The sequence below is a fragment of the Thermobia domestica genome, chromosome 15, assembly GCF_964235325.1.
Source record: "Thermobia domestica chromosome 15, izTheDome1.hap1.1, whole genome shotgun sequence".
NCBI classification, from domain to species: domain Eukaryota; kingdom Metazoa; phylum Arthropoda; class Insecta; order Zygentoma; family Lepismatidae; genus Thermobia; species Thermobia domestica.
Window position 1 is genome coordinate 155,660,542 of NC_137468.1, and position 25,373 is coordinate 155,685,914.

At 37.8% G+C, this 25,373-nt stretch overlaps 1 protein-coding gene and 6 non-coding genes across 7 annotated transcripts; 6 read left to right on the plus strand and 1 right to left on the minus strand.

The window, feature by feature from the left end:
• Nucleotides 1-9,860: 9,860 nt before the first annotated feature.
• On the plus strand, nt 9,861-9,933 carry TRNAK-UUU (transfer RNA lysine (anticodon UUU)). Its single transcript has one exon. It is a non-coding gene; the product is annotated as a tRNA-Lys (tRNA).
• Nucleotides 9,934-10,142: 209 nt separating this feature from the next.
• On the plus strand, nt 10,143-10,215 carry TRNAI-AAU (transfer RNA isoleucine (anticodon AAU)). The gene has a single exon. It is a non-coding gene; the product is annotated as a tRNA-Ile (tRNA).
• Nucleotides 10,216-14,191: 3,976 nt separating this feature from the next.
• Nucleotides 14,192-14,572, minus strand: LOC145671673 (uncharacterized). Its single transcript, XM_081740871.1, has one exon. The coding sequence runs from the start codon at nt 14,570-14,572 to the stop codon at nt 14,192-14,194; it is 381 nt and encodes a 126-aa protein (XP_081596997.1).
• A 3,539-nt stretch (nt 14,573-18,111) lies between these two features.
• Nucleotides 18,112-18,184, plus strand: TRNAK-UUU (transfer RNA lysine (anticodon UUU)). Its single transcript has one exon. It is a non-coding gene; the product is annotated as a tRNA-Lys (tRNA).
• A 208-nt stretch (nt 18,185-18,392) lies between these two features.
• On the plus strand, nt 18,393-18,466 carry TRNAI-AAU (transfer RNA isoleucine (anticodon AAU)). The gene has a single exon. It is a non-coding gene; the product is annotated as a tRNA-Ile (tRNA).
• Nucleotides 18,467-24,727: 6,261 nt separating this feature from the next.
• Nucleotides 24,728-24,800, plus strand: TRNAK-UUU (transfer RNA lysine (anticodon UUU)). Its single transcript has one exon. It is a non-coding gene; the product is annotated as a tRNA-Lys (tRNA).
• A 102-nt stretch (nt 24,801-24,902) lies between these two features.
• TRNAI-AAU (transfer RNA isoleucine (anticodon AAU)) lies at nt 24,903-24,976 on the plus strand. Its single transcript has one exon. It is a non-coding gene; the product is annotated as a tRNA-Ile (tRNA).
• Nucleotides 24,977-25,373: the final 397 nt, after the last annotated feature.

The window sequence follows — 25,373 nt, forward strand, 5'->3', positions numbered from 1 at the left end:
TTCGCGCCCACCTTGGGATACTTGCTTTTTTCCCCTAGTGTTTTTTACACTCACCTGAATATAAACAAATCAAGCATATAGGCGATTTAACATATTTTGGGGGAGGAATTTTGTGGTTCGTTGGCGTTTCGTCGAGTCTCGGCCGCTGGTGGTATAATTTTTAAAACCGAAGTGGGGCCACCACTGATCGTAGCTGCGGGATCCAACTTTTGGCGAAAGGCCGCCAGTTGCGCATCGGCGGTCCACTGACGCTTACGGCATGGGGGCTTGTATCTGCAAACTAAGAGAATAAAGAAGCATGGTATCCATGAAGCCCGTTGACACTAATAAAAGTCTGAAACGATGAAACAGATGTCAACACCGGAAAACATGTATTTTATAATTTCAAAGGTACCCCGTGTCGAGGAAAAAGATTTGCACCAAGGTTCCCCGGAGGGTCTCAGGAGGGGTGCAACTCAAAATTTGAAAATGGCAAGGGGAATCAAGTAGTATGTCATTTAAGAGTATTACTAATTTTTTTAAAAAAAATGGTAGGAGTCTCGAGTCTTTATGCTAACTTGTGCAAAATAGCGAGCGTTCAAGATGGTAATAAATCCTTCATTGAAAACTTCGTGACCACCTCTACAAATGTGAAACTTTGAAACTACCCAGAAGAGGTGAAAACTTGTCTTACCATTGCAAAAGTATAATGCACCAAGGTAAAACAAGAAGCGACCCATTATGGGCTTATTACATCACTAATATTAAATTCTACGTTCCACGATTGTGTCTTTAAGCTAAAGGACAGGGTGATTTCGAATTATGAAATTAATGGTAGAATACAGAATGGACCCACCACCAACTATGAACCACTCTGAACCATTATGACCAACTCCGACCCACCAACGTAATCAACTCTGACCCATGATCCACGTCCTTCTCCCCATTGACTAGAGAGGTTACACTTGAAATAAAACAAGACTGTGAAATTTTCACTTATCGGAGTTTGAATTCCTACCGTCAATCGCTCAAGCACCGCTCTGTTACAATACCGGTGGATCTGACCTTTACGATATACAATGGTAAAGTGTTTCTCATCTTTCAAATTAAGATGAATTTAAATTTATCATATATAATTATTTCTTTCTTGGCTTACATATACATTTCAGTAGAAAACAGGATGAAATTTGAAAGTATCAAATCAAGATAAAATAGACCAACGTAAGAAAAAAGAAAGAAAAACTAGTTTTCCATATAATTAAGCATGCCGTACTAATTTAAAATGCCCATGAAATTAGGCTTGGAATACAAATGTTATGTCAATTTTTCTCACAACTGTATGGTTTGATTGCCTTATGCTCTGAACGATCCATATATTAAACACCAGCTTCAGCAATTATTATAATAGAAAGCAGTGGGTATAAAATGCAAAGGATGTAGTTTTCATTCCTCAATTAGTTCCTCAACTAATATCAATCGTTTTCGATAATTTTTACAACAAATCAACCCACTACCAATTTCCAATATATAGAAAACCCCCCTCCTTCGCTCATAAAACAAATTTTTAAAAATGCCAGGACACGTTCTGTTTATTTTTATTAAAGAGTTATATACTGAATTTCAGCTCTTTAAGTTGAACGGCTTGTAAGATACTCAGTTTTTCGCAAAAATTCGGACACCTATTCCCTACTAAGTATATGTGTTATAATGAAAGTGATACGCGTATGATAACTTTCCAGTTGGGATTGGGGCCTGATTATATACCAAATGTCGTTTCATTTGACTTTGCAATTTGACCGTGATAATCATGCAGACATAGTTACTTACAGTTTTTTATACTAGGTATAATAATTCACATATTACAGGTGATTCAATTTTTTTTCAGCAGTTAGCTCCTCTAAAAGCTCACAAGCTGTATCTCAAAATTGAACTCCTATTGCTATTGCCACTCTTACAATTGCAAATATCAAAATCCAAAAATGCCTGAGCTTTTTTCATTAGAAACAAATGAAAAAAGAAGAAAAATAGAGATCTTGAAAGTAAAACGTAGACAAGCTCACCAGTGTTCAGAAGATGCTGTCTACAATGCGCTGAACAGAATGGGGCGGTGGGTAGTTGGGGGTCGTTTCGTCCAAAGATATTTCGTCCAAAGGATTTTCGTCCAGAGACATTTAGTCCAAACACATTTGGTCCAAAGGATTTTCGTCCAGAGACATTTAGTCCAAACACATTTGGTCCAAAGGACATTTGGTCCAAAAGACATTTGGTCCAAAGGACATTTCGTCCAAAACACAATTGGTTCAAAGAACATTTCGCCCAAAAGACATTTCGTCCAAAGGACATTTCGTCCAAAAGACAATCGGTCCGAAGGACATTTCGTCCAAAACACAATTGGTCCAAAAGACAATTGGTCTAAAGGACATTTCGTCCAAAACACAATTGGTCCAAAAGATATTTGGTCCAAAGGACATTTCGTCCAAAAGATATTTGGTCCAAAGGACATTTCGTCCAAAAGACAATTGGTCCAAGGGACATTTCGTCCAGGGATGTTTAGTTCAAAGCACATTTCGTCTAAAGAACATTTGGTCTGGTAACGCTTGGGGGTCAAGGTTTTGCTTCTCTTAGAAGAGTAAAAGTGATGCATATAACATTATGACTCACAAGTAATACCTCCCAAGTGTAACACTCCAATTTTGAAAAAAATAGGCAGGTAGATACTACACATAAAATAAACAAATACGTGTTTTTCTGCGGAAAAGTGGTTTTAGGGGGGGCAAAAACCCCTACTCAAAATTTTGAAAGTTGACGCCCGAAAGGCAAGAAGAAGTGGACCGAAGTGAACGAAATTGTGCACAGATATTGCAGACATAAAATGAGGGAATACGTGTTTCGTATTTTCCTGGAAAAAATGGTTACGTGGGGCACAGACCCCTCCAAACCTTTGATCACGAAATATCAAAAGTACTTATAACTGTATGTCAGATGTGTGTAAAGAACATGAAGAATTGCAACGAAACTTTGAGTAGGGACAATACGCAATAAATAAATAAATACGTTTTTTATTTTCTGTGGAAGAACGGTTTTAGGGGGCAAAAGCCCCCATCCAAAAGTTTGGAACTTGAGGCCCGAAAGGTCAGAAGAAATGAACCAAAGTGAATGAAATTGTGCAGAGATATTGTAGCCATAAGATAAGGCAATACTGGTTTCGTATTTTCCTGAAAAAAGAAAAAGGTTTGGGTGGGACACAGACCCCTACAAAACTTTGATCGTGAAATATCAAAAGTGCGAATAACAGTATGTCAGAAGTGCTTAAAGGACATGAAGAATTGGAACGACACATTGGAATGACAATACGCAAAAAATAAACGAATGCGAGTTTATTTTCTGAGGAAAAACGGTTTTAAGGACAAAATCCCCCACCCAAAATTTTGAAATTTGAGGCCTAAAAGGCAAGAAGAAGTGTACAGAGTTGAATGAAACTGTGCACAGATATTGTAGACGTAAATTAAGGTAATTGGGTTTCGTATTTTCCTTAAAAAAAAAAAAAAAAAAAAAAAAAACGGTTGCGTATATCACGGACATTTTAAACTGTTGATTACGAAATGTCAAAAGTGCAAATAATTATACGTCAGAGGTTCTTAAAGAGTATGGAGAATTGCAACGAAACCTCGTATAGGGACAATTCGCAAAACAATAAACGAAACGTGTTTTAATTTGTGCCGAAAACACTGTTGGGGCCTAGGCCTCTTCCGAAAAAAAGTAAATGTTACCGTAATAGCGCAGGAAGTAGTGAACCAAAGCAAATGAAATTGTGGGTAGACATTTCAGAGACCTATGTAAAGTAAGGTCTTTCGTGTTTCTGAAGTATCCCTATCCCTTTTGCTTCAAATTTGGCACATCAACAGCAAACAGGAAATTAATCGACACGTGTTTTTGTTTATGCGGAAAAACATTGTAAGGGTTAAAGGTGCCTCCTAAAAAATGCTATAAAATACACTATACTGTTTGTGCTTGTTGTTGATCTGCCAAATTTGAAGAAATCAGATGGAGACACTTGTGAAACACGAAAGGCCTTATTTTACGTATCCAATATCTACATACAATTTCATTCGCTTCGGTCCACACCTTCCGCCACTCAACGCCTCAGTCCGCTCAACAGTTTTTTTCTTTTCAGGAAAATACAATATCTGTGCACAATTTCATTAACTTCAATCCACTTCTTCTTGGCTTTCGGGCGTCAACTTTCAAAACTTTGGGTGGGAGTTTTTGCACCCTATAACCCTTTTTTCGCAGAAAATAAAAAAACCCGTTTTCATTTATTTTTTGCGTATTGTCCATACACAAAGTTTCGTTGCAATTCTTCATATAAATTTAGGCACTTCTGACATACTGTTACTAGCACTTTTGATATTTCATGAGCAAAGGTTTGGAGGGGTCCGCGCCCCACCCAACCATTCTTTCTAGAAAAATACGAAACCCGTATTCCCTCATTTTTCGTCTACAATATTTGTGCACGATTTCATTCATTTCGGTCCACTTCTTCTTGCCTTTCGGGCGACAACTTTCAAAATTTTGGGTGGGGGCTTTTGCCCCTAAAACCGTTTTTCCGCAGAAAATAAAAAACACATATTTATTTATTTTGTGTGTAGTATCTGCCTGCCAAATTTTTATCAAAATTGGAGTGTTACACTTGGGAAGTGTTACTTGTGTAGCTTCTTCTTTCTAAAGGAAATTTTGAAATAGAGATTTATTCCGCAATTTTCTTTTCGATAAAACAAATATATGCTGAGATATTCAGAAAAACCGTAAACGCCTGAAAACTAAATGGCCACCTTTCTTTGCTTTCATTAATAATTTTACAAAAATACGGTTTTAGCTTCGCAGAAATAGATACAGTTGTAGCTTCGTTGCTTAAGGAATTCACCTCCCAAAATGATAAACAACCCTTTGAAGAGCATACTCCCTCTTCATTTGCGGACAACATTGCCTCCGCATGGTCATGTGAATCTTGTATTTGGTTTGAGACTTTGCAATGGATATCTTAAATGTACTGTGCTGTACCGAGAAAATTAATATGGAAGCAAAAGTATATACTATATTTGCAAAAGGAGTAACACTGAAATAAAAATACTAGACAAGTTAACAATTCTGGTTTGTCATACAACTCACTAATTATGTAGAAACGTCTGCCGAAGTTACACACTATCAATAGTGTACGAATAGAAACCAGACTTGTGGTTAACCTGAAAAGATACGTATATTCTACACGAAATGTTCCAACTTTCATCTTATATTTGTCAATCTCTTTTCACAATGTTGCAGCCAAGAATGTGACTGTTTAAGAGTATTATCTTTGGACACTAAGAATATATTTCACACATGTGTATTTTTCTATTTTCAGTATTTCTTCAAAGATACTTGACACATAATTTTTCACTTTTCTAACACAAGGGTTTGAACACCTAATATTTAGCTTACTCAAATTTAAACACCATTAATTTTAGTTACCGGTACTTATTTTAGAACTATTTCATTCACAACAGGAAAATTTTAGATGTCATGTTAGCAGTTATTACAGCAACATACTTCACACTGCAACCTTTCCCTCACTCCTGTTGTTCGGCCATATTGTTTTCAGGCGTTTACGTTTTTCTGAATATCTCAGCATTATTTGTTCTATCGAAATGATATTGCGGAATAAATCTCTATTTCAAATTTCCTTTAGAAATAAGAAGCTACTGAGTCATAATGTTATATGAATCACTTTTACTCTTCTAATAGAAACAAACCCTTGACCCCAAAGCGTTACCGGACCGAATGTTCTTTGGACGAAATGTGCTTTGAACTAAACATCCCTGGACGAAATGTCCTTTGGACCAATTGTCTTTTTAACGAAATGTCCTTTGGACCAATTGTATTTTGGACGAAATGCAATTTGAATCAATTCTCCTTTGGACGAAATGTCCTTTAGACCAATTGTCTTTTGGACGAAATGTCATTTGGACGAATTGTCTTTTGGACCAAATGTCTTTGGATTAAATGTCTCTGGACGAAATGTTCTTTGGACGAAATATCTTTGGACTAAAAGGGTGGCCACCCGGTGCGCCCGTGTGAGTCACGGTGAGTTGTGTTTCGCAGTAGGTCACGTCCTTTTGACCCACGATCCACTGACCCACTTACAAATCTTGACCAATTTCACCCACTTACTAACCGACCCACTAACCCACTCCATCTTTGATTTTAACATGTCTTGTTTCATTTAAAAGACGAGACCCGGGTTCGATTCCCGGCGGGAGCTCATGTGGTTCAGATTCCACGTTAATCAGTAGGTCCACGTCTCATATAGCCTCGCTGCTGAACGGGACACTAAACTAAAATCAACTCAACAACTCAACTCTCCTTATTAGATGTGCTGGGGGATCTCACTCTTACTGGAAGTTGAACTTAAACTTAAAGGTCATCAGAACTGCTCCCAATGAACTTGGCGGCCACGAAAGATATGGGTTGTATACTAACATTGGTCATTTTCAATTATTTCTACATGTCGCAAATTTCACAACCTCCTTCATTGTGTTAATGAGTGTGGTAGTCCCCCCCCCACAGAACCATGCAGGTGACGTCACACAAAGGGTTAGCAACACTGATGTCCAGTCGGCGAGCCTACGAAGCGGACATACACGGAAAGCAGCGAGAGAGGCTCGTCCACTTCGAACTCGACGGTTGCTGGTGCAGGCTGGAGCAAGTAGTGAGCTCCTAATCAAGAAGGAAGAATAGGACGTGCTACATGGAAGAATAAATTGCATAAGTATCTCAGTTCATCTGAACAGTGGACAAATATTTAGTTAAATACTTCCGCAGTATAAAATATTTTAAATTTTGTACTTAAATATTGAGGCCCTCAGCCTAATAAAAATTGTTGTTTATATTCGATTGTTTTCGTTCATCCACCTGCTTGAATCGCATGCCTTTAGCTGTAGCTTTTCTTACATGTGTTTTACCTGCGTTTTAAGTAAGTAATTAGGAAGCGTATTCCTGCTGTTAGGTGCCTTGGCCGACAACGGTGAAATTTTCACTTGTTGTGAGGGTTTGTGGGTCCCCGGATCATTTAATATGAATATCTCTTCAAAATTCTTTTAATTAAATGAGCCGGCGTCCACATGAGGGCTTAACTTACATGGCATCTGAAGTCCCACTCTTTATCTAAGAGACCCCCAAAATTATATATTCGACACTAATGTAGGTCTTTTTTTATAATTTTGATGTCAGCCTCTTTCATTCCTCCTAGGACAGCAAACGGATACCGCCACCGCTAGGACTAAATTTGATCTCAAATCGCATTAAAATTTCTACCAATTAATTTAGCGAACAGTGCTGCATTAAGAAGCTCGGCGTGCCTACGCACTTTTGCTCTCGGCGCCCCCAATAACTACATATTTCTCCGCCCCTTGATCCCTAACTTACAAATAAAACTTAATTCGAATATGCTTAATTAGTGAATTTATTGCAGTTAAATACCACTCACTAGATGCTACAGCTACAACTACGTAACAAAAAATAAATGGGAAACATGTTCTGATTTTTTTTTCAGATATCTTACGCTATCATTAAATATATTAGAATAGTAAAAGAGGATTGGTCATGAAATAGTATATTTGCTCTCGATTTTTTAAACTTTTTCATACGAAAAAAATTAAAATTTTAAACTTTGCGCTCTTCAAATATGTTGCCCTCTAAGCACGGGCCTAGTTGGACTAATGGGAAATGCGGCACTGAAAACTTACCCTTCGACTCTAATATCGGTTGATTTCGATATTTTTTTGTCGCTATGTAACCACCCTGGATGTTAATGGGAGCTTAATTGGACTTGAATTGAAAGTAGAACTGTTTACCTAAGCGACCACGAAACTATGGATTCGATACTAATATCGATCCTTTTCTAGCATTTTTAATATGTATCCCGACAGTACTCTTTTCCAGATTGTAAGAAATATAGTTAAAATTGCTCTAGACATATCAGAATTATGTCGAAACACACACATACATCCACTTTCATATATATAAATACAGAGTGAGCGAGCGAGAAAGTGAGAGAGAGCGACCAAAGGCATCACCAATTCCACATTGCAAAAGCATATATCAGGTATTGAATTGGAAATCTATGTAAAGACCTTCTGCTGTGGCATGCTTCATAAGGACAATTCCAGACTGCTCACGTGACCTTTGGGGTTCATGAATTTCTTGCGAGCGTTCCGACTTTGGATTCTCTGTTTATACCCTCTTTTTATGCATCGGATAATTTTTCAAGAATATCAATGACATGCTGTAATACGAATGTTGAGAAGTAACCTCTATATGACAAATACCTGCAAATAAATACACTACATAATTTATTTATTGCGATGATATTATTTTCTTAATTTGATTTAACATTCACATATATCATAGAATACCAACGTAGTGTGAACACCTGTTATATTTTAAACATAATAATCACTATGTTCTGCAATGATTATATGTTATATATATATACAACTGGCGTATTTTAATGTAATTATTTTATATAATTTTTCATGCATTGCAGAAAATAGAATTTCATAAAAAGAAGCGTTGGCCCACATGGGAATCGAACCATCAACCTTATAATTTAAAATCCATCGGCGTACCACTGAGCTAACACAAGCGCTTTTCGAAAAATAGTTCTAGCGGTATATAGCTGTATTTAAGATAATAATTACATTCATATCCACTGCAAACGCTGTTTTTGTTCTACTTTAACTTTTATTTTAGTACTCAGGAGAGAATAATGTTCTATATCTTAACTTTCACCATTCTTTTACATATTACGTATCTACGTATCTAAATGTTTCATTAAGTATGGAGAGCAAAATGACAAACAAGCATGTGCTGACATAATACGAAGTTTCGAAATATTGTATGATTAAGTATTTCAATCAATGTTGCTTTTTACATATAATTGGTAACAAGTCTTATTATATTTAAAAGACGAAAAACACATTTGCAAGATATTTCCCGATTGCAAAGGTTGGCTTCGAGGTTCGAACCTGGTTTACTTTTTCCCGAAGATACCAGAAGTTGGACTTAGAAAATTTTTGCCTCGAAACAGCAATAAAGAATGCGCTCAAATTTTTTGAGACAAGGTGTACATTCATCTCGAAGGAGGTTGGAGCACGAAATGGACCTCGAAATATTGTCCAATATGATTATTTTGTTATCCCGGTGTCTTCATATGGGGAAGCATAGTATCGCATTGTCCTACTCAATTCCAAATGTTTCAACTCGGTGTACTAACCGGTAAACGTTATTGTGACACTGCACTCGTGCTCCACGTGCGTCTTTTCAGAGCTCCACGTGCATCCCCAAGTTCTTCTTTATGGATGATAACGAGCGACCGCATCGAAAAATACAGCTGGTAAAGCTCTTAAGGCGAGAGAATATTCGGTGAATGGACTGGCCTGCCTATTGTTCCGACTAGAATCCTATAGAGCACATTCAAGAAGCTGTGTGGAGAATTACACGTTCAAATACATCGGACGTGACCAGTATGGAATCACACTCTCTTCTAGTAGCTATTTTACTCCTGTGATGTCAGAGATGCATCACGAGTTGCAGTGTTTTTACGTAAGTTATTCGATTTATTTAATTTTTTTTTGTTTGTGCAATCATGTGTTTCTTTCTGTTATTCTTGAATCATATAGTGTAGAACTACATTCTATGAATGGTTCAAGTTGCAACAATATATGCCACTTCTGAGTGACAAAGCATACGAAACTTACTTTCGTCCATAAGTTTTTCATCAATTTGTTTATACCATCTTTGAAATGTCATTCAACACAAATTATCTATAACGACAAGTATCATCAGCCCGGATAGCTCAGTCGGTAGAGCGTTAGGCTTTTAACCTAACGGTCCAGGGTTCGAGTCCCTGTTCGGGCGATAATGAATTCGTTTTTACTTCAAAAGACAAATATTAATGCTTTGAATAATCTGATTAACTGTTTCAGGTATTCAAATAATCATTCTTTGATACTGAATATGCTAGGTATTTAAATAGGCTGTACAAAACGTAAAACAAATATACATTTTCATCGAATAAGTACATTTTTCCCATTTTAAGAAAAGAAAGTCCAAGTTGTTCTTAAGGAGGCCGGTTCGCTCAGTTGGTTAGAGCGTCGTGCAAATAACGCGAAGGTCGTGGGTTCGATCCCTCACTGGCCAATATTTTTGTAATTGAGTGGTTTCATACGTTTTGCAATGAGTGTAGGTTCTTTTCTGCATGTTGACTGCGAGTTTGAATATTCGACGCTTATATACCAAACCAAACAGAAACCCTTAAATTACGAGATGAAACAACGCTAGGTAGAGACCTTCCTCCACGAGAAATGGTCTCGAGTCTCGTGGACAACACTAATTTATCTCTGATCTCAAACACTATTTCAGTGTTACACGATAGACAATATTCAAAAGCTATCAACTTGTATAACGATAGACTGTGGTGTGGTTTGATGTATTACGTTTTTATCAGGAAAGTTATGTTGCTCTTGAGAATCAGTGAAATTGCAAATCTGAGTAACACTCAATAAAATTCAACATATTTGGTCTAGGAATTAATTCGTGCGGTTGGACAAGAGATGGCGCAACGAACAGAGCGTCCCACAGTTCCGTGTATCCACACATGTGTTGCAAACCCCTGTCATCGCGTATCGTTCGTAGTATAGGGCAGTGGATTAAAGCGTCAACAACACCAGTTTGTAGTTAAGTGAACATGTCGCAATTTGTGCCTGATAAAGTGTTTTTGCGGGGTGTCCTGCTGCATTACTTTAACATGCAGAAAAGTGCGACTGAAAGTCATCGTATTTTGGTGGAAGTGTATGGTGACCATGCTCTAGCTGAGCGAACGTGTCAGAAGTGGTTTGCACGGTTTAGAAGTGGTGATTTCGGCTTGGCAGACCAAGAGCGAGCTGGACAGCCAAAAAAATTTCAAGACGAAGAATTGACAGCATTGCTCGAGCAGGATTCGTGTCAAACGCAGGAACAACTTGCAGCAGCATTAGGAGTTGATCAAACAACAGTCTCCAAACGCTTGAAAGCCATGGGAATGATTCAAAAGATGTCACATTGGGTTCCACATGAATTGAAAGACAGAGACGTTCAAAGACGAAAAACCATTTGCGAATTGCTGCTTTAACGACAGAGCAGAAAGGGATTTCTGCATCGAATTATTACGGGTGATGAGAAGTGGATCCATTACGAGAACCCTAAACGAAAAAAGGCCTGGGTGAAACCAGGTGAACCAGGTCCATCACAACCAAAACGAGATATTCACTGTGCAAAGGTTATGCTGTGCATATGGTGGGATATGAAAGGTGTGGTGTACTATGAGCTGCTGCAACCGGGTGAAACTATGAATGGAGAACGTTATCGACGACAATTAATGCGTTTGAAGCAAGCTCTGGCCAGAACACGACCAGAATGGGAGAACAGACATGATAAACTTATTGTTCAACATGATAACGCTCGCTCACATGTCGCAAAACCGGTCAAAACCTATTTAGAAAATGTCGGATGGGAAGTTTTACCCCACCCGCCGTATTCACCAGACGTTGCTCCTTCGGACTACTACTTGTTCGATTGCATGAACAACGATTTGATTGGACAGCGGTTTACTTCTTCAGAAGATATCGAAACATGGGTCTCTGACTGGATTGCTTCCAAGGATGAGGACTTCTTTCGCCACGGAATCCGTACATTGCCTGACAGATGGGCGAAAGTGGTGGCTAGCGATGGACAATATTTTTCTTAAGGTATTTATGTATTTTGTGTTTGTACTACAGCTTCAATGTGTGCGTACCAACCGCACGAATTAATTCCTAGACCAAATATAAGAAGGAACATTTTGCTCACCAGTTATAGTCTCCATCTGATTTGTAGAATGAGATGCAAAGACATCCATTGATATTTGCTGTATTGAACACAACGACAACTGAGAATCATGATCACAGTTATCTGTCTTTTAAGTAAAAATACTACTAGATGTATCTATTTGAAGTCACTGATGAAAGATGAAAAAAAAGCACTAGCAACTATCACCCGAAACTTATATATTAGTTCCGGAAAGTTAATTTCGTCAAGAGTAGCCATACTTGGTTTTGTTGTGCACGAAACTGTACTTGATATGGTATTCCAGTTGAGAGGAGAAATTGGCACGCTATTAAGATTAGGTGAGTTACTTGTCCACAATAACTGTTTGGGAACTCGAATCGGGCAAGTCGAATATATATATTATTTTCTGCATCTCATTTGATTTCGAATACATGTATGTGCTTCATTCCACGTAAAACTTATATGTGTCAAAAAAGATGTGTTACACAAAAATTTTGTACTTTGTATAATTGCAAAAGATAGAATAGGGCTTTAAATTTCTCTGCATATTAGCGTACGTCCCGTTGGTATTAGATGCACATGATCCACAGAATACAGTTCATCACATATCTTAGATATGACACATATTCAACAAGAACTTATCTAATTTGTGAATTTCTAAGTTTCATTAGTGTACGTAAGAACTTAAAGGTAACAATTTGAACATCAGCACAAGAAATTGACACTGTCTGTTCCCCATAGTTCTTCTATAGTTGTTCCATACGTAATTTCACATAGAGCAAGCTTTCGGTATGCTTAACACATTAACAGGAAACTTGAAAGTGTCACTAAGTTATTGATGCATATTCAGGGTATACTTTTTCATAATTTTAACGCAGTGGTTCATTCAACAAACACAATCACCAAATTAGGAGAAACAATAGTAAGAAGAGAGCAGAGTAAATACAGGGTGTCCGAGAAGTCCTTCCCTGATTACAGAAATTGATAACTCAGGCTAGAAATAAGATAGAAATATGAAACTGGTGTTGAATTGTTTACAAACTATAAAAGTTTTGGTCACATCAGTACACTTCCATATGAGCACTCTTGGTAGCACGTAGCACATCTAGGCAATATTCAATTTCCATCCACACATTAGCCAACATCACTGGAGGGATCGATGCAACGACTGTAGTTATTCGTTGCTGCAGGGTTTCAAGATCTGGTACACGTGTTCGGTAAGACAGACAAAAACCTGTAGAATCTGATGTTGAACACATTGATGTCAATTGCACAACACAAATATGTTCTTATAAAAATCAATTCAGAATCCCAAGGATAAGTTTCGTTTATTTCGTTAACCATCTAGTTTAAACTGGAAGTTGTAGAAATTAAGAAGTAACTTCCGATTTTAACGCTGACCAAATAAAGCAAAAAGATAAGAGAGTTAGAATCGGTCTTTTGGAATCGTTTCAGCATCTAAAGAATTGGACCCCATTCCTCGATTCACATTCTACTGAAAATGGAATTAGGAAACTGAGAATTTCGGGTTTTTTAATATTGATACTAATGGGAAAAACACTGTAATGGACCGCGAATAGAAATTCTTTGCATTTATTAAACGTGCCAAGAGTACGTTCCATCTCCAACTCCATTCCCTTATTGCAGTCGGAAGTTATATGAACCGGAATCTTTTCGAGTTTGAATATTTCACTTCATATAGCAGAAAATCCTAAAATGACAGGAATAAAAGTAAATTGCTTTTCGATGTAACTTCAGCGTTTCGAAAATAAGTTTCATCTTTGATCTTATTCCTGTATTCCAACTGGAAGTTATAGATAGATCTACTACGATCAGTTTCAGCATTCAGTTGCCATAAGTCCGAAGCCTATTGTAGTCTCATAAGGCTTGTTTTATCACAAAATTAACAAAAATATCTGTTCAAGTGTTTGATGAATCATTTCAAATTCCAAACCATCTTTAGGATCATTAACCCTTAACTGCTCAGGTGAAACAAATGCCTTAAAACTCTAGTGGGGTCTGAGAAACACCAATGAATGGAAATAAGATGTAATCACAAATAATTGCATTTACGTGTCATATAGGAGACATATTATTACATGTGAATGTGTAATAGACGAACTTTGTGTACATACATATATTATGTGTGATTACATAATTTAATTGTGCATGTAAAATATGCCATGTTATTTCGCACAGTCTGGGCAAATACAGAAACTGTGTTCCAAACAAAGCAACTTATGACACTTCACACAAGAAAATTTTGTCTTTCTGTCTTTTTCTTGAGGGCACAAGTAACAACACCCCTTTCTTACATGTGGCTCTGGACTCCCCACTCCTTCGTCTCCATCTCTATTTTTGCAACAACCTGCTTCAGCTCCTTTGGAAGATATCTGGTTTCACGTCTATCCATATGTTTTTTGATAAGTGCAATGCATAATGAAGTCAAAAATTTCCTTCTTGGCATCATCTGTGCTGTTGAATTAGGTTTGGAGTATGACACAATAGTACTGTTCATCCTAGCAATATCCAACATTGCGAAGAAAATTGTAATAGGCCTTCTCCTTGTGCGTCTCGAAATAGTATACGTACCACACAGCTGCTCAAGGGTATCCACCCCACCCTTTGTCTCATTGTAGTTGGTTATCATTTCAGGTTTTCCAGAATTTGTTATCTTCTGCTCGTGGTGCATGCTAGACAATAAAATAATTGCTTTTATTCTTCTTCGGAACATATGAACAAAGCGTGAGGTCTGCAGTATGTCCAAAGAGAGTAGATCCAAGTTGTCTAGGCCGGCTAGCTTTGAGTTTTTCTGGTATTTCACGTTTGTTGGCTCTCACTGTTCCCAGGATGGTGAGCTTCTCTGTTTTCAATTTTTCAGCAAGTTCAATGGAGGTGAACTAATTGTCAACAGTCACATTTCGATTTGTCCCTTTGATGGGTTCAATTAGTCGCAGCACTATTTGTGTTGGCACTGACACATTTCCGCGAACTTTACTTTCTGAACCAATATAAATGAAAACATTATTTATATAGAAGTTCCTTGAATCTGAAAGCACAGAACTTTTATTCCATATATATTAGGTCTTTTAGGCATGTACATTTTAAAAGGACATCGTTCCCGAAATGGTACCAGCATTTCGTCAACAGTCACAAAACTTCAAATAACAAAATGCTGCATACAATTATGGATGAATGCCTCCCAAATTTCACGAATAGAAGCAAGTTTATCCGTTTCCCTTCGCTCTGCTCGTGTCTTGGCACAGTCAAACTGCAAGGCTGCAAGAATGAACAAGAATCTCTTGACACTCATAGTGGCCCGGAAAATCTCTCTACCCGTACCGTCTGAAGCAAAAAGGCTAGAAACATCTTCGTTTCCTGATTTCCAAACATCTGCCAAGTATAACAGTCCTACCACTACTTTGATTTCAATCATATCGACATCACCCACAAATGATGGCAGAGGTTGATTATACCTGCTTCTTATTTGACGGATTTTGTGATTTAAGTGATTTACTATAATTTGTAGAATGCTGTCAGTGAAGTATAATTGCCATGTACCTGAAACGTAATTGTCACGGACATCCTTTGCAGCTCCACGAACCTGGCAGCGCACGTGTGCGTCCAAATGCAGGAGTATTCTTGCTCCACATGAAACATTTATTCTTTCCATAGAAATAGTTTGCATCACAAGTGGGCACACAACCTTCTTCCTCGCTGACATCAGTTTCATCCGAGGATGACATGTCACACTCCATTGCACCATCTGAGATTTCCGAGGACGAAGAAAACTCATTTTCACTGCTGTCGCTGACAGTTGAGCCATCCCGTAGACGCTGTATTTCTTCGTCTGTCACAGGATTCCTCCTAGCCATGGCACTTTAACTTCTACAAATGTTACAAAACTTTAGTGCAAAAAATGGGAGAAAGTTTCCTAGAAAATGTTCACCTTAATGGAAAAAACATTAACCATAACGTTCTGGTGGGGTCTCAGACACACAGACAGCTCCCAACTGACACACTGCTTGGAATGAATTCAGATTATTGATGCGTACAGAGTCATCTACAGACCACTAGAGAATATCAAAACCGCCAGCGCCATCTGCTGCCTAGATATAGAGATACGTGTAGAAAAAATGTCCTGGGGTCTGTCAAACCCCACTAGACCAGTTAAGGGTTAATTGTCATACTGCATATATTTTCCTTACACCATTCAATGAATGCATACTTCCTTTAAAATACAAACGATCGTCTGAGTAAGGACTTTATCCCTAGGCCTTTTGGTAAAAATATATTAGTTTTATCGTCTTTCCTTTATCTTTTTGAATCGTCGGAACCGGGGCGTTTGTCTCGGTGGTAATTTAAGTAACCGTACTAAAATTCAGTTAGTATTGTCCAGGGAATTGAATTGAATTGATTTAGTTTAGCCTTCCGTTCAACAACGAAGCCATAATTGAGTTGGGATTACAGTTAATATGGAATTAACCGCGTGAGCTCTCTCCGAGAATCTACCCCACGTCTTATAAACCAAAGCTGCGTACGTTTTTTACATAGCCACGACGCAGCTGAGTGTTGCCAATAAGACGAGAGGGGACAAGAGACGAAGAGTTACTGTGAATCATGTAGGACTAAAACAGTATTTGAGATCCAAAACTTTTGTAGATTAGTGTTGCTTACGGGCCTTCAGACATTTCGCATATTCCAAGTTGAAATTTCTTTTCTTTTCTGGAAAAGGAAATGTTTATTCAATCAAAAAATAACATCGGTTTTATACTTTGATACACCTATTTAAATACCATATCATATTCAGGATCAATTATTAACTGAAAGGCTTGGTAGAAGAAGGGCCAATCCCACTCCTCCATGAAACATGAATTTTGTGGCTGAAGTGTAAAGTAGTGTCACCTAGTGTTACTCATTGGACTAAATTAGTTGTGGAATATGCAATAGTGTTCTGTATCTCCTCCTAGAAATTAAAATACCTATGTTACTTAGATTTTGTCTATATTAAAACTGCATTTCTATCTAAATCACAAAATTATGGGATAGGCCCTTCTTCCATTGACCTCTTCAATTGTCATAATAGCAGAAATAGTCTTCAGATTATTCAACGCATTAATATTTGTATTTGTTAAAATAAAGACGAAGTCAACATCGTCAAACAGATATTCGACCACTGGATCCTTAGGTTATAAAGATAACGCTGTACCGACTGAATTGCCGGAATTCCATTAGAGTTGCAACCACATATAAAAGGACTGCGAGGCGCCCAATTCCACAGTTAACATGGCACATCGACTGCACAGGGATGGTATGTTTGTGCGACTGCTATTGCGTTGTATTTCGTCGACAGCCACATATTGGTGGCAGTTGTTCCAACAATATGAAGGTTGATCGAAGAAGACTGAGTTTGGATTCTCTTTTCCGAATTACCTCTCCAAGCACGTTCACTCTGAATAGTAACCCTGGAGGTACATTCATCTCGAAGGAGGTTGGAGCACGAAATGGACCTCGAAATATTGTCGAATATGATTATTTTGTTATCCCGGTGTGTTCATATGGGGAAGCATAGTGTCGCATTGTCATACTAAATTCCAAATGTTTCAACTCTGTGTACTAACCGGTAAACGTTATTGTGACATTGCACTCGTGCTCCACGTGCGTCTTTTCAGAGCTGCAATCGGCCCCAACTTCTTCTTTATGGATAATAACGAGCGACCGCATCGAAAAATACAGCTGGTAAAGCTCTTAAGGCGAGAGAATATTCGGTGAATGGACTGGCCTGCCTATTGTTCCGACTTGAATCCTATCGAGCACATTCAAGAAGCTGTGTGGAGAATTACACGTTCAAATACTTCGGACGTGACCAGTATGGAAGCACGTTGGACTGCTTCTATTCCTGTCCGGTGTTAATCACACTCTCTTCTAGTAGCTATTTTACTCCTGTGATTTCAGAGATGCATCACGAGTTGCAGTGCTTTTACGTAAGTTATTCGATTTATTTATTTATTTATTTTTTTGTTTGTGCAATCACGTGTTTCTTTCTGTTATTCTTGAATCATATAGTGTACAACTACATTCTATGAATTGTTCAAGTTGCAACAATATATGCCACTTCTGAGTGACAAAGCATAAGAAAATTACTTTCGTCCATAAGTTTTTCATCCCATTGTTTATACCATCTTTGAAATGTCATTCAACACAAATTATCTATAATGACAAATATCATCAGCCCGGATAGCTCAGTCGGTAGAGCGTTAGGCTTTTAACCTAACGGTCCAGGGTTCGAGTCCCTGTTCGGGCGATAATGTATTCGTTTTTACTTCAAAAGACAAATATTAATGCTTTGAATAATCTGATTAACTGTTTCTGGTATTCAAATAATCATTATTTATACTGAATATGGTAGGTATTTAAATAGGCTGTACAAAAAGTAAAACAAATATACAATTTCATCGAATAAGTACATTTTTCCCACTTTAAGAAAAGGAAGTCCAACTTCCTTTTAACGAGGCCGGTTAGCTCAGTTGGTTAGAGCGTCGTGCTAATAACGCGAAGGTCGTGGGTTCGATCCCCTCATTGGCCAATATTTTTGTAATTGAGTGGTTTGATACGTTTTGCAATGAGTGTAAGTTCTTTTCTGCATGTTGACTGCGAGTTTGAATATTCGACGCTTATATACCAAACCAAACAGAAACCCTTAAATTACGAGATGAAACAATGCTAGGTAGAGACCTTCCTCCACGAGAAATGCTTTGGAGTCTCGTGGGTAACACTAGTTTATCTTAGATCTCAAACAGTATTTCAGTGTTATACGATAGACAATATTCAAAAGCTATCAACCTGTATAACGATAGACTGTGGTGTGGTTTGATGTATTACGTTTTTATCAGGAAAGTCATGTTGCTCTTGAGAATCAGTGAAATTGCAAATCTGAGTAACACTCTGAATAAAATTCAACATATAAGAAGGAACATATCGCTCACCAGTTATATTCTCCATTCGATTTGTAGAATGAGATGCAAAGACATCCATTGATATTTGCTGTATTGAACAACGACAACTGAGAATAATGATCACAGTTATCTGTCTTTTAAGTAAAAATACTACTAGATGTATCTATTTGAAGTCACTGATGAAAGATGATTACCACTGTCAACTCTCACACGGAACTTATATATTAGTTCCGGAAAGTTAATATCGTCAAGAGTATGCATACTTGGTTTAGGTGTGCACGAAACTGTACTTGATATGGTATTCCAGTTGAGAGGAGAAATTGGCATGCTATTAAGATTAGGGGAGTTACTTGTGCACAATAACTATTTGGGAACTCGAATCGGGCAAGTCGAATACATATATTTTTTCTGCATCTCGTTTGATTTCGAATACAGGTATGTGCTTCATTCCACATAAAACTTATGTGGGTCAAAAAAGATGTGTTAAACAATAATTATGTATTTTGTATAATTGCAAAAGATAGAATAGGGCTTTAAATTTCTCTGCATATTAGCGTACGTCCCGTTTGTATTAGATACACGTGATCCACAGAATACAGTTCATCACATATTTTAGATATGACACATATTCAAAAAGAACTTTTCTAATTTCTGAATTTCAAAGTTTTATTAGTGTACGTAACAACTTAAAGGTAACAATTTGAACATCAGCCCAAGAAACTGACACTGTCTGTTCCCCATAGCTCTTCTATAGTTGTTTCATACGTAATTTCACATAGAGCAAGCTTCCGATGTGCTTATCACATTAACAGAAAATTTCAAAGTGTCCCCAAGCCATTTATGCATTTTCAGGGTACACTTTTTCATAATTTTAATGCGGTAGTTCATTCAACAAACACAATCAGCAAATTAGGAGAAACAATAGTAAGAAGAGAGCAAAATAAATAGAATCTAAACTTGAACATATTAATGTCAATTGCACAGCACAAATATGTTCTTATAAAAATCAATTCAGTATCCCAAGAATAAGTTCCGTTTATTTCGTTAACCATCTAGTTTAAACTGGAAGTGGTAGAAATTAAGAAGTAACTTCCGATTTCAACTCTGATCAAAATAGAGCAAAAACGATAAGAGAGTGAGAAGCGGTCTTTTGGAATCGTTTCAGCATCTAAAGAATTGTTCCCCATTCCTCCATTCACATTCTACTGAAAATGGAATTGGGAAACTGAGAATTTCGGGTTTCAATATTGATACTAATGGGAAAAAAACTGTAATGGACCGCGAATAGAAATTCTTTGCATTTATTAAACATGCTAAGAGTACGTTTCATCTCCGACTCCATTCCTTTATTGCAGTTGGAAGTTATATGAACCGGAATCTTTTCGAGTTTGAATATTTCACTTCATATAGCAGAAAATCGTAAAATGACAGGAATAAAAGTAAATTGCTTTTCGATGTAACTTCAGCGTTTCGAAAATAAGTTTCATCTTTGATCTTATTCCTGTATTCCAACTGGAAGTTATAGATAGATCTACTACGATCAGTTTCAGCATTCAGTTGCCATAAGTCCGAAGCCTATTGTAGTCTCATAAGGCTTGTTTTATCACAAAATTAACAAAAATATCTGTTGAAGTGTTTGATAAATCCATTCAAATTCCAGACCATCTTTAGAATCATTAACCCTTAACTGGTCAGGTGAAAAAAATGCCTTAAAACTCCAGTGGAGTCTGAGAAACACCAATGAATGGAAACAAGATGTAATCACAAATAATTGCATTTACGTGTCAAATAAGATACATATTATTACATCTGAATATGTAATACACGAACTATGTATACATACATAAATTATGTGTGATTACATAATTTAATTGTGCATGTAAAATATGGCATGTTATTTCGCACAGTCTGGGCAAATACAAAAACTGTGTTCCAAACAAAGCAACTTATGACACTTCACACAAGAAAATTTTGTCTTTCCGTCTTTTTCTCGAGGGCACAACTGACAACACCCTTTTCTTACATGTGGCTCTGGACTCCCCACTCCTTCGTCTCCATCTCTATTTTTGCAACAACCTGCTTCAGCTCCTTTGGAAGATATCTGGTTCCACGTCTATCCATATGTTCTTTGATAAGTGCAATGCATAATGAAGAAAAAAAAAATTCCTTCTTGGCATCATCTGTGCTGTTGAATTAGGCTTGGAGTATGATACAATAGTACTGTTCATCCTAGCAATATCCAACATTGCGAAGAAAATTGCCGTAGGAATTTTGCTTGTGCGTCTCGAAGTAGTATACGTACCACACAGCTGGTCAAGGGTATCCCCCACCCTTTGTCTCATTGTAGTTGGTTATCATTTCAGGTTTTCCAGAGTCTGTTATCTTCTTGTCATGATGCATGCTAGAGAATAAAATAATTGCTTTTATTCTTCTCCGGAACATATGAACAAAGCGTGAGGTCTGAAGTATGTCCAAAGAGACTAGATCCAAGTTGTCTAGGCCGGCTAGCTTTGAGTTCTTCTGGTATTTCACGTTTGTTGGTTCTCACTGTTCCCAGGATGGTGAGCTTCTCTGTTTTCAATTTCTCAGCAAGTTCAATGGAGGTGAACTAATTGTCAACAGTCACATTTCGATTTGTCCCTTTGATGGGTTCAATTAGTCGCAGCACTGTTTGTGTTGGCACTGACACGTTTCCACGAGCTTTACTATCTGAACCAATATAAATGAAAACATTATTTATATAGAAGTTCCTTGAATCTGCAAGCACAGAACTTTTATTCCATATTTATTAGGTTTTTTAGGCATGTACATTTTAAAAGGACATCGTCCCCGAAATGGTACCAGCATTTCGTGAACAGTCATGGATGAATGCCTCCCAAATTTCACGAATAGAAGCAAGTTTATCCGTTTCCCTTCGCTCTGCTCGTGACTTGGAACAGTCAAACCGCAAGGCTGCAAGAATGAACAAGAACCTCTTGACACTTATAGTGGCCCGGAAAATCTGTCTACCCGTGCCATCTGAAGCAAAAAGGCTAGAAACATCTTCGTTTCCTAATTTCAAAACATCTGCCAAATATAACAGTCCTACCAGTGCTTTGATTTCAATCATATTGACATCACCTACAACTGATGGCAGAGGTTGTGTATACCTACTTCTCATTTGACGGATTTTGTTATTTAAGTGATTAACTGTAATTCGTAGAATGCTGTCAGTGAAGTATAATTGCCAAGTACCTAAAACGTAATTGTCACGGACATCCTTTGCAGCTCCATGAACACCTGGCAGCGCACGTGTACGTCCGAGTGCAGGGGTATTCTTACTCCACTTGAAACATTTATTCTTTTCATAGAAATAGTTTGCATCACAAGTGGGCACACAATCTTCTTCCTCGCTGACATCAGTTTCACCTGAGGATGACATGTCACACCCCACAGCACCATCTGAGATTTCCACGGACGAAGATAACTCATTTTCACTGCTGTCGCTGACAGTTGAGTCATCCCGTAGACGCTGTATTTCTTCGTCTGTCACAGGCTTCCTCCTAGCCATGGCACCTTAACTTCTACAAATGTTACAAAAGTTTAGAGCAAAAAATGGGAGAAAGTTTCCTAGAAAATGTTCACCTTAATGAAAAAAACACTAACGTTAACGTTCTGGTGGGGTCTCACACACCCCAGACTGCTCTCAACTGACACACTGTTTGGAATGAATTCAGAGTAATGGCACGTACAGAGTCATCTACAGACCACTAGAGAATACCAAAACCGCCAGCTCCATCAGCTGTTTAGATATAGAGATACATGTATAAAAAAATGTCCTGGGGTCTGTGAAACCCCACTAGACCAGTTAAGGGTTAATTTCATATTGCATATATTTTCCTTACTCCATTCAATGAATGCTTACTTCCCTTAAAATACAAACGATCGCCTGAATAAGGACTTTATCCCTAGACCTTTTGGTAAAAATATATTACTTTTATCGTCTTTCCTTTCTCTTTTTAAATCGTCGGAACCGGGGCGTTTGTCTCGGTGGTAATTTAAGTAACCGTACTAAAATTCAGTTAGTATTGGCCAGGGAATTGAATTGAATTGATTTAGTTTAGCCTTCCGTTCAACAACGAAGGCATAATTGAGTTGGGATTACAGTTTATATGGAATTAACCGCGTGAGCTCCCTCTGCGAATCTACCCCACGTCTTATAAACCAAAGCTGCGTACGTTTTTTACATAGCCACGACGCAGCTGAGTGTTGCCAATAAGACGAGAGGGGACAAGAGACGAAGAGTTACTATGAATCATGTAAGACTAAAACAGTATTTGAGATCCAAAACTTTTGTAGATTAGTGTTGCTTACGGGCCTTCAGACATTTCTCATATTCTAAGTTGAAATTTCTTTTCTTTTCTGGAAAAGGAAATGTTTATTCAATCAAAATTAACATCGGTTTTATACTTTGATACACCTATTTAAATACCATATCATATTCAGGATCAATTATTAACTGAAAGGCTTGGTGGAAGAAGAGCCAATCCTACTCCTCCATGAAACATGGGTTTTGGGCAGAAGTGTCACCTACTGTTACTCATTGGACTAAATCAGTTATGGTATATGCAATAGTGTTCTGTATTTACTCCTAGAAATTAAAATACCTATGTTACTTAGATTTTGTCTACATTAAAACTGCATTTCTATCTAAATTTCAAAATTATGGGATAGGCCCTTCTTCCATTGACCTCTTCAATTGTCATAATAGCAGAAATAGTCTTCAGATTATTCAACGCATTAATATTTGTATTTGTTAAAGACGAAGTCAACATCGTCAAACAGAGATTCGACCACTGGATCCTTAGGTTAAAAACATAACGCTGTATCGACTAAATTACCGGGTAGAGTTGTAACCACATATAAGAGGACTGCGAGGCGCCCAATTTCACAGTTTACATCGCACATCGACTGCACGGGGATGGTATGTTTGCACGACTGCTATTGCGTTTTATTTCGTTGAAAGACACATATTGGTGGGAGTTGTTCGAACAACATTAAGGTTGATCGAGGAATAGTGAGTTCGGATTCTCTTTTCCGAATTACCACTCCGAGCACGTTCAGTCTGAATAGTAACCCTGGAGGTACTGTACATTCATCTCGAAGGAGGTTGGAGCACGAAATGAACCTCGAAACATTGTCGAATATGGTTATTTTGTTATCCCGGTGTCTTCAAAACGGGAAGCATAGTGTCGCATCGTCATACCAAATTCCAAATGTTTCAAGTCGGTGTACTAACCGGTAAACGTTATTGTGACACTACACTCCTGCTCCACGTCCGTCTTTTCAGAGCACCAATCGGTCCCAACTTCTTCTTTGTGGATGATTATGAGCGACCGAAGCGAAAAATACAGCTGGTGAAGCTCTTAAGGCGAGAGAGTATTCGGTGAATGGACTGGCCTGGCTGTTGTTCCTACTTCAATCCCATCGAGCACGTTTAAGAAGCTATGGGGAGACTTACACGTTCAAATACATCGGACGTTACCAGTACGGAAGCACGTTGGACTGCTTGTATTGCTGTCCGTGGTGATCACACTCTTTTCTAGTAGCTATTTTACTCCTGTGATGTCAGAGATGCATCACGAGTTGCAGTGCTTTCAGGTAAGTTATTCGATTTATTTAAAAATCTAATTATTTTGTTTTTCCAATCACGTGTTTCTTTCTGTTATTTCTTGAATCATAGTATAGTGTAGAAGTACATTCTATGAATGGTTCAAGTTGCACCAATATACGCCATTTCTGAGTTACAAACATACGAAACTTACTTTCGTCCCTAAGTTTTTCATCCCATTGTTTATACCATCTTTGAAATGTCATTCAACACATATTATCTATAACGGTAAATATCATGTGCCCCGATAGCTCAGTAGGTAGAGCGTTAGGCTTTTAACCTAACGGTCCAGGGTTCGAGTCCCTGTTCGGGCGGTATTTATATAGGCTGTATAAAACTAAAACAAATATGCAATTTCAGCGAATAAGTACATTCTTGTCACTGTAAGAAAAGGAAGTCCAACTTGTTTTTAACGAGGCCGGTTAGCTCAGTTGGTTAGAGCGTCGTACTAATAACGCGAAGGTCGTGGGTTCGATCCCCTCACTGGCCTATACTTTTGTAGTTGATTGTTTTGATACGTTTTGCAATGAGTGTAGGTTCTTTTCTGCATGTTGACTGCGAGTTGGAATAATTGACGCTTATATACCAAACCAAACAGAAACCCTTAAATTACGAGATGAAACATCGCTACGTAGAGACATTCCTCCACGAGAAATGGTCTCAAGTCTCGTGGACAACACTAGTTTATCTTAGATCTAAAACACTATGTGAGTGTTACACGATAGACAATATTCAAAAGCTATCGACCTGTATAACGATAGACTGTGGTGTGGTTTGATGTATTACGTTTTTATCAGGAAAGTTACCGTATGTTGCTCTTGAGGGTCAGTGAAATTGCAAATCTGAGTAACACATCAATAAAATTCAACATATAAGAAGGAACATTT